Genomic DNA, 10,023 nt, shown 5'->3' with positions numbered 1-10,023 from the left:
ACTCTCTGCTGAAGAAAACTTGAAACACAGAAAATGTTATGCAGCTTCTTTGTTTTCATTCCGGTACAAGGCTTTAGCTTTTTCAGGTCCTGTTTTGGGTTTCTTGTTGTGGGGGAGTACACCTCCACCGCGATCATACCCAAGCCATGAAGGCGGGTCGGCATCATTATATTCGTGCTTCTCTAGCTTGGCTGAATATTTCAAAACAGCTTGTCTGAAACAAAAATGAAAATGAATACCGTTGCACAAGCAATTTCTACCAAGAACATTTGTAAAAAATATGAACCCTCAGGGCCAGATTCCCAGGGTGACCATATTTCCTACCCCACTATGCCTTTTGAGAAGCAGCAGTTGATACAATAATGGTCTTAGCCTCAAATTCTGTCTCAGGACAAAGTAACTGTTTCACTCTGTATGAAACATGCAGTACAGTGGGTGGCTCTATGGTTCATGCTGTCATTTGGACATCTCCAGATGAGTTGGGGGTGTTACTGGGAGGTCACAGTCTCAGCTGCTAGTGGGGAGCAGACCTGGGGTAGTGCCGTCACGCGACAGCTCTAGCGGATGCTGAGCTAGCCTGGATGGTTCCTTTCCTTGGCCACAGCGAAAATTCCAAGGACATGGCCTTTGGTTTGGGGTTATGGAAGGGGGGTGGGGGGTGGGAGGGAAAGGAATATGACATGCACCACTACATTTTTCAGTACAGAGTATAGACAGTTAGTCTGTATAGAAGGGTTGGCCAAACTTACTGACTCTCTGAACTGCATATGACATTCTTCAGACGTTTGAGAGCCAGGTCGCACCTGCCGCAGCTAGGAGCTTCAGCCTCGCAGGAGGTGCCTGCCGGGGCTCAGGGCTCCAGCCCTGCTCCTGCTGAAGTCCCGAGCCCTGGCAAGTGCACCCCACTGGGCAGAAGCCCCAAGACCCCCTGTCCCCAACCCACTGGGCAGAAGCCCCAAGACCCCCCACCCCATTGGGGAGAAGCCTCTATCCCACCACCCGCTGCAAGGCAGAGGTCCCAAGCAGGGATTGTCTCCTTGTAGAACGCCTTGCACATGGGGCCCCCAATATGATTGGGGTCTCTGAGTGCTCTCCCCATATTAAGATGTTTAACACAGAAGGCAGAACCATCTATGCCCAAAAGAGCATTGACTCTAAAGGGACAAACACAGGGAAATGTTTACGCCCTAGAGGCAAAGAGATCAGGGCGGTGGTAGGCGGATTACATTATTTTGTTTGGTTTTCAGTTGAATACAGTAACCCCTCTCTCCTGCCCCATTCCTCACAACCACCTCCAGCTTTACATCCAGGATCCTTATGCCTTCGCCCACCATTTACATTTCTTCCCTCCCATATAAAAGAGCCATTCTCTCATACGATAAACAAGTATAATAAATAAGATGGTGATGTAGGTGCATGTTTTTGTGTTAGGTTTTGGCTTCAGGCAGGATTTGAATGTGGAGAGGGCCAATGGGTTTCTTCACCAGCTCAGGGAAGGAATCCCATACATGGGGGGAAACATGGAAGGAAGTGGGAAGATGGCTGTGGAAGAAACAGGCAAATGCAGAATCGTGAGTGGTATCATTAGCAGCAGAAAAGGGAATGGGTGGCTGATGCAATAAGAGACGAGGTTGGCTAAGCAGGAAGAATTCCTTTCTGACCACAAAAGCAGATTTTAAAGATCCAACATTACATCATTTAGTTGTTAACACATTCCTGTTAACAAGATGAACACAATAGTTTACAAGTGTTTTTATACAAGCAAACCTATGATACAGATGAACCCATGTGCAGATGTATATGGTGGGTGATCGGCTATAGCTATCTAGTACAAATGCCACTTGTCCAGGTCTACTTTCCCTTTGCTTATGGAAAATTGCTTTCAATGGATAATGTCTAAAAAGTGGGTCTTATTGCACTATAGTAGCTATTACTACTTTTTTGGAGGCTTATGCTGCTCTGTGACTGGAGCCAAAATCGACCAGATTGCCAGAAGTGGCCATTATTTATCTGTCAGCATGTAAAAAACATATGGGTTAAGGAACGCTGCATTATATTACATTGTAGTTATATATCTAGAGCCTTGGAGCCAACACTCTGGGGAGGGGTAAGAGGACACTGCAATAAAACAAATAATCAGCATTAATGCAATTAATGCATTAATGCAATTAAAACAACTGGTATTCCTCAGTCAGAACGAAGCTTTTGACCTTAAGAAATGGGAGTGTGCAGCAAGGAGAGGGAGAGAAAGGGAAAGGTAAGAAGGAACCTAACCCAGCACACTGCAAACCTCCTCTATGATGTAAGAGCATTTGGGTTATATAAGCTCTCATCTTTTCTGAGCCTTGTCAGCTGCAAAGCTGTATTATTTTATGACTCTACAGCTCCTGCAAACATAGTCCCTGTGGGCTGAAACTTGGTGCTCAAGGAGCATCAGTCCAGAAATAAGCTTCTGTGTGCATCACATTTGAAAAACAGCAGTGTACAGTGGCTAGAAACAGATTTGTATGTTAGATATTTTTAATTGCTTCTGAAACTGCAGACTTCTGCTTAATCCTTAATCCAGTTTATGTGATCACTTTGTGCTGCCTTGATTTTTGAGCCTCATGAATGTGTGGGAGGCCCAGGCCCCTCGTCCTGTCACTCATATGTACTAAACACACGGAAAATATTAATGAATGTTTCCTTTATACAAAACAGCATTAGTCCTAAGTGAATCACAGCTAATATCCCTATGCCGCCTATGCTGCCATACACTGAGGACTATTCCTCCTCTTTCACGTCCAGTAGTTGAAGCAGGCTGTACCAGTGTCACGCCTACATGGGGATTCTCTGGGGCACTCAGATGTGATTAGTTAACTGGTTGTTAATCTCTATATATGGCCCTATGTAGCAGGCCATATTTATTCCAAATTATGGGTTTTTTTATTTTAACATTTGCAGAAACCTGCAGCTTGTTATTAGACTGACAAATGTCATCTCTAACCGTATCTGAGATTGGAAAGGATGGACCCTCTATTTGCTTGTAACTGCTTACCAGAGAGCTCTACGGGTTTGTAGCTGTCAAGATTTCATGATTGGTTTGTTTTTTTTTAAATCTAACAATAAAAATAAAATTGTAAAAAGGATGTAACCTAGTGTCATGAAATGTGCCTGAATGTTTATATGGCTGGGTCTGACTGCTAAGTGAAGTCTGGTAGGCCCGGGCAGTGTTTAATAAATAACAGAGGAATTCTTTTAGCAGCATGAAGTGCACATGGCTTATAGATGTCCCTGGCATCTTTAAACTAAAACCATATTTCTTCTATTATTTATTTAATATTTGTAGAGTGTGCAGGAATAGCCTGTTTTGTTCTGTAGACTAATCTCACTTTACACAGACTCCATCCTCTCAAACGCTACTAATAGTCTCTGAAATGTGAACGTATCTAGGAAATGTAGAAAACAGACATCGCACACTTTGAAAAACAGCCAGGCTTTGCCCCTGTTTTTGTAAACATTGGGGTTGAATAAGCTCCTTAATGATAACAGTTGGTTAGTATGGAGAAAGAGAATTTGGGGCTATTTGTGAGTGGTATATTATGTATGACAAGTCTCTGCTTATTATTCCTTAGCTGAAATTATGGAAGTGGTGAATGAAATGCATGGAACCCTAAAAATAGTCCATGAAATTCAACGATAACACTATCATTCTTCCTACTGTCACTGCTGAAAATCTAAATCACGATTAATAAATGTAGAATCGTTGTTATATTGTGACTTCAACCCTGATGAAGCTTGGAAAGCCGAATGGAGTTCACAAGAAGTCACAAACAAACACCTTGTGAAAGATCCACCACAGAAAATCCCTGGCTACAATCTTTTGCAAAGCTTATTTGCAACCCTAAACCACATTGGCACACGCCATGGCAGATGCGGATACTTGCTGCAAAAATGGAAATTAAAAACTCTCCAGTGTGTGACTGTGGTCACCCAGAACAGACCAGGGAAAATATAACAACTCAATGCCCAATTCACAAATACAAAGAATGCATCACAGCAAATACACTCAGCTACTCCAGATGCAATTATCTGGCATAACCATCTAAATGTCAAATTATAGTAGTTGATCTACATCTACATCAGCCGTATGAAGAATTGTTGTATACTCTAATGATGATTTTGCTGTGATTATTGCCTAGAAACTGACTGTAGCTTTTTGTCAACTTCCCAGTACAGGTATTGAAATACAACATTAAGTTTAAAAAAAAAGTGGAACTATATTGTGACAGAGTGGGATATGTCTGTACCAAACTGTGAACTCAGTTTTGTTTTACTTCCATTTTTATACTCTGTCCTCTATCCTGTCTTCCATTTTGTGTTCTGTGTTGAATAAATAAAACAACCTGACTTGGACAAGGTCATTCTCTTCCAGACCCTATCTTGCTAAGGGGTGTGTGGGACTCCTCAAAGAGGACTATCAAGATATGTCGTAAGGGCCATCAACTTGAGTGACTCTCAATGACTGGTCAATCTCAGGGGACAATAGTTATCTTCATGTGGGGCTTGCATGACAGGGGCTAGAATTTCCCAGCCTGCATATGGCAAAACAGGGTCAAAGACTAGAATAAAAAGGGGGCTTATCTGAGAAGGGAGGCCATCCACCACCACAAGCCAGAAGACCAGGCTGAAGAGAAAGCAGGAAGGCCTGCCTTGCCTGAAACGTTGATGAGACCTCTGAGTCACAGATGGGGTAAAATCAGACTAAGGGTGGACGCAGCAAAAAACTAACTCTCTAGTGGGTTCTTCAGCATAAAAATGACTGTGGTTACGAAATTCCTTGGCTAAGCCTGTATTCCTTGCTAGGCTGTCATGTTGTCCCTGAAAGTGTTAATCAAGAAGCTCAGAGTGCCCACAGTGAGGTGGGACTCTAAAGGAACATGTATACACACCTTGAGGTCTGAATCATTGGTTTCAGGGTTGAAGGTGTCCGGGTTGTGGAGCCCCATGTTCCAAGGAAGAGTGGCAGACATGAGGTCTGGATCTGGGAGTGTGCTTCTGAGGCCTCAGAGCTAGGAACAAAGACATGGCTCTTCCCACGAGTGGTTGGGGCCACTCACACCAAACTGGTGTCCATCCAGAGGGGGAGTGGACCAGGTTGTAACATAGATCGCTTTACATTTCAATTCCAATTTCATAAAACAACCCATGTTTTGGCCTACACTTAATTAAACTAGAGGTGACAATGATATTTGTACTCATTCAAAGTTTACACTGATCTCTCAAGTTTGGCCCAGGAAGCAACATCTTACTTGGTAATATTTCTGCAGTACAGCATCTTAAGAATCCGGAGTTGCGTACAACCTTTCGAAAGGTATTTTAGTGTTTTGTCAGTAAGACGTACACAGCCTGAGATATCCAAGAAGTGGAGATAATGGCAGACTCCAGACAAATACTGAATACATAAATCCGTCATCTGTAAATCCAGCAAAAGAAATACACATACAGAAGTTAGAAGATTGCTGGAGATTCCAAAGAAAAACCAAAACACAACAGCCTAACTCAAAATTTTGAAGTGTATCATTTCAGGAAGATTATATTGAAAAGTACCACATAGGACATGAAATATATGGAACAGATGAATTCTGAATATCCGAAATAGGAGACGAAAAAGACTATAAGTAACAGTTAAATGTTGGGAGTATATTTGGTGTCAGTCAAATATGATTCCAGTACATTCCAAAGCATGTAGGGATGTTTCAGCTAATCATAAGTCTGAAATAGCTCAATACTCCCAACCCCATAATTTTGCATATAACATATCTCATGTGGTAGGATTAACTGTTCTCAGATTATTCTATTTAAACTGTTAGACTGATCCATTTTAGAGTTAACTACAGGGAGAAAGAATTTTAATTTTAATAACACCTATTTCATATTTCGGTACTGTATCATAAATGTGTGTTGTCTTGTGACTGCTTTTGTTTATAGCCTAAGGTGTCTTTCAGTTTGTCCAAGACAGAACTATTCAGCATCACTTTACAGTTCTATAGTCTGATCTGGAACTGATCACCAGTAATGCAAACTGAAGTTTGCTTTGGGCACCATATAAGGCCTCATTTCTGCAAGGTACTTAAGTGTGTGTGTAATTTTAAATATGTGAGTAGCCCCATTGACTTCAAAGGGAATACTTATGCCTAAAGTTATGTATGTGGCTAAGAACCTTGTTTAATTGGGGCCTAAAATCTAAAGGAAACTTGATGAACGCAAAAAAATCCTATAATAGGTATTCAATCAAGCCCAGATTATCCATGGCCCGAATGGAATGGAATGAGGAGTAGCCTTCCCCACCCTTGTACTTCCTGTGCAAGGGCCAGGAACAATCTCAGTCCCTGTGATCATGGGAGTCTAACAGGGGCAAGGAGGAGACGAGGTTGTAACTGTCTCCCCTTCACATTGACAGTAGCCCACAAAGCTGGACAGCCAGTGCACTATCCCTTCGCACAGTCCCTCCTGGAGCTCCACCTGGGGAGATGCAGTTCTATAACACCTTTCCTCAGGGCTGTCATCAAGTCCTGTCATCAAGACTCAGAATAGGCCTGCTTCTGTATTGAAGTAAACAGAAGTTTGGCTAAATAGATGCAGGATCAGGCCCTATTCAGGGAAATCTATTTTAGTCACATACACCAATCCTGTTCATGTCAGAGGTCATCTTTCCATTGAATTGTATCTTTAGAAATTCATCATTTAATTGGATTAGTCATTCAATCAGGGATTCATTTTCAGCCCTCACTATTTTCTCTCATTCATGTGGTTTGCTGCCCACAACAATTACATTATTTCTTTCTTCAAATAAAACTATTTAACAATTATTTCTTGAATTGGCTTTATGAACTCACAAATTACACAGGAGGTGTGGTTGTGCTATATGCAAACTGCATGCTGAGGTTTTTTGTGAAATGAGCAATGTTTGGAAGATGATTGTTCTACATGTCCTAGAAGTGTATGTATGGAGATATAGATGACAGGGAGCCCAACTGTGCTCTCACTAAAGTCTATGGTTTTTCAATATGAAAAGGATTACAGTGGTCAGCTGTGCTCGTTTTCTGGGAATGTCCGAATTTCCAGAGCACATCTCACAACACTTTTACTGGGAAGTGAATTTCCTAAATTATAGTTCCTATGTTTTCTCTTTATGGCCTTTTTGTTTATTCAGTTATTTTTATATAGCTGATATTGCAGGCCAAGACTCTGCCAGGCATACTAACTTGTCCCTTTTAGAACAGGAGATTAGATCTTGCTTTAGTCTTTTTCTGATCATTTTTAAATAGTCTCTGAGTGGAAAATATTTCCTACTTGGCAGCTAGATACACTGTATTTATGCTGAAGATTGCCAAAGGCCCCCCCAACTGATAGGACTTTATAGAGTTTCAAACTGGGTTAAAGCCAACAGAAGCGCTTGCAAGATCCAGGATGGGTTTGTCTGAAAGATTCTTGATGCTGGAGACCAAATATTTTAGACTGTGAACAGTTAGCAGATTTACTTCATAATCTTTTTAAGGAGATATATAGACACAGGGTGGGGAGAGGAGAAATGTGGTGGGATGCAAGTGTTTATCTTCACTTAGTATGGAAAGATCTCTTTGCCTGTAGATTGCCCTGTATAGCATTATTGTTTATTATTATTATTGAAAAGTTAATTGAACATTTAAAAGCAGGAAAGAAATGTGAGAGACCTCTGGAACTGACATTTTGGCCATTGCATTTAATTGCTAATGGCTGAGGGTGGCTTTTAAAAGGATTCAGCATCAACCATTGACTTCAGTGGGAGCAAAATTAGGCCAACATGAGTACTCTTAAAAATCTCACCCATAGAAGCAGGACTCTTTCTGCAGAGGGAAATATTTGCGGACACAAACTTTTTTTAAAATTTACATTTGCTAGAATGCAGTAAATAGTTATTGTTATTACTCAAGCAAGCAAGCAAGCATATGTGATTGAATAGACACAGGGAGCAGATGTGCTAAGTAAGTAAGTACTGGGACTAATGAAAATGACCTAGGCATTTGTGTTAGCAGTAAAATGGAAACGGAGCCCATGTTCAGTTGGTGCAAAACAGACAACTGCGATGCTAGGGTCTAACTAAAGAGGTACTATGTAAAAGATATGGAAGATTGTCACAACACCGTACAAGGTAATGGTGAGGCTGAATGGCGTTACATCAGTGATGAGTCTTTATTTATTTAAACAAATTAGTAACTGGAAATAATTTTCATTAAAATGTGTAAATAACTAGAAATACAGAACAAAAGTAATTCAGCAACTTCACTGAAGCAAACGTCGATATCGGAGTACGTGTAACAACACACAACATTCCATTGTCAATGGATCAGATGCAACGGAGCCCACAACTGTAACACCTGTGACTCCGGGGGGGTTCTGCGGGACTGTGTGCTCGCAGAACACGACTCCCCCGCAGATTTCCTGGGTTGCCCTACGGAAAATGGCAGGGAGGCCCAGGGAAGCCGTGAGTGGGGTGGTGGTGATGGAGGGAGGGCCAGGGGTGACCATGGATGCAGTTTTTTGGGGGGAGGGATTGCCCCCCTCCAAACAGAGGTGAGGCATGGGGGCACACGGGGTTACATGCCACTGCCCCCCCAATTCTGCAAGGGCAGAGCTGCCCAGCTGAAGGAGGCTGTCTCCACTCCGCTGACTCTGCAGCTGAACGCTGCCTCCTGGGTCCTAGTGCCAGTCGTGCTCCCCTTCTGCGTGCTGGGAACCTTCCAGTTTTCTATCCTGTGCAACACACAGTGGAGCTGGGTATGGGGGGGGGAGATGAGGAAAATGAGGGAACGGGGGATGAGGGGGGAAGAGGCAGTGGGGAAGGAAGGGAGGTGGAATAGGGCAGGGGGAGGGGAATGTGGGAGTGAGGGGAGGGGAATGGAGAAGAAAAGGGGATAGGGGAATTGCGGGAGGAAGCAGGAGCCCAGCATGCGGCTTCCCCTCAGCAGCAGCTGGGGCTCCCCTGTTAAGCAGGCACATTGAGCTCTCACCCTGACAAGCCCTACCCCCCCTACACCTGGACCTCTGATGAGCCCCCCACACCAAGACCCCCACCCCACTGATCCCCAACCAGCTGCACCTGGACCCCCACCCCATCAAGCCCCACTCCCCCAGTACCTGTACCCAGCATCCAGCCCCCCACCCGAGCCCCAACCACCTTCCTGCATCCCCTGCAGAGTCCCATTGTCCCTGAACCCGGAATATCCCAGTTAGTCTCTGTGCATCCAGATCTCCCACTGAGCTGCCCACACTAAGACTGCCCCACACAGAAACCTCTTACCTCACACCTGGATCCCCCCACACTAAGTCCCTTCACACTTGGATCCTGCTGGGATGAGCCTGTCCACCCACACCTGGTACACCTGGTGCTGAGGGACAGCACCCAGGGCATTTCTGGGGCAGGCCCAGCCCTTGCATTGTGTTAGGGTCAGGTGCAGCCTCACTGCCGAGTCTCTGTATCGGGGGAGGTGTGGGCTTCAGGGTGATCTCCCACCTCAATGCAGCCAGTGGCCTGTGCTCCCCACTGCCAAGCTTGAGCCACACTTATTTATTGACAAATAAAATTTGCAGAATTTTGCAGAATTTTAAAATATTGTGTGCATAATTGAAAATGTTTTGGCACAGAATTCCCTCACAAGTAACATATGCACACACAGATAATAATATACTAACTATACGTACATTTTTCAAAATGTTTAAGTGACTTAGGTGCCTATGTCCCATTTACAAATGTGACTTGGGCACTTGGGAGCTTAATTCGTATGGAAAATCAATGGGACCATGGCTCCTAAATCATTTAGGTGCATTTGAAAGTTTGTGACCAGATCAATATTCCAAAGGTCAATGTTAGTTCACTGGTTTTAATTATTGGTGATTATTATATATAACATAGTTAATTTTTTTAATGTTGAAGAATAAGCTATAGGATGGTTGCAAAATGTGGACATCAGCAAGTCAAATGTCTCAATGATACATTATTTC

General features: G+C 43.2%; 1 protein-coding gene across 1 annotated transcript in view; it reads right to left on the bottom strand.

Annotated features, from left to right (window-relative positions):
* The window catches only part of FBXL13 (F-box and leucine rich repeat protein 13), a 177,487-nt gene continuing 167,464 nt past the window's right edge, over positions 1 to 10,023 (bottom strand). Inside the window, exons 20-21 of the mRNA XM_077807867.1 lie at positions 5,292 to 5,455; positions 1 to 214 (exon numbers count right to left, since the gene is read on the bottom strand). Coding sequence (XP_077663993.1) covers positions 37 to 214; positions 5,292 to 5,455 — 342 coding nt within the window. The 3' untranslated portion in view covers positions 1 to 36. The remainder of the gene's footprint in view (positions 215 to 5,291; positions 5,456 to 10,023) is intronic.

This window comes from Eretmochelys imbricata, chromosome 1 (genome assembly GCF_965152235.1).
Source record: "Eretmochelys imbricata isolate rEreImb1 chromosome 1, rEreImb1.hap1, whole genome shotgun sequence".
Lineage (NCBI taxonomy): Eukaryota > Metazoa > Chordata > Testudines > Cheloniidae > Eretmochelys > Eretmochelys imbricata.
This window is presented reverse-complemented; position numbering and strand designations above follow the sequence as displayed.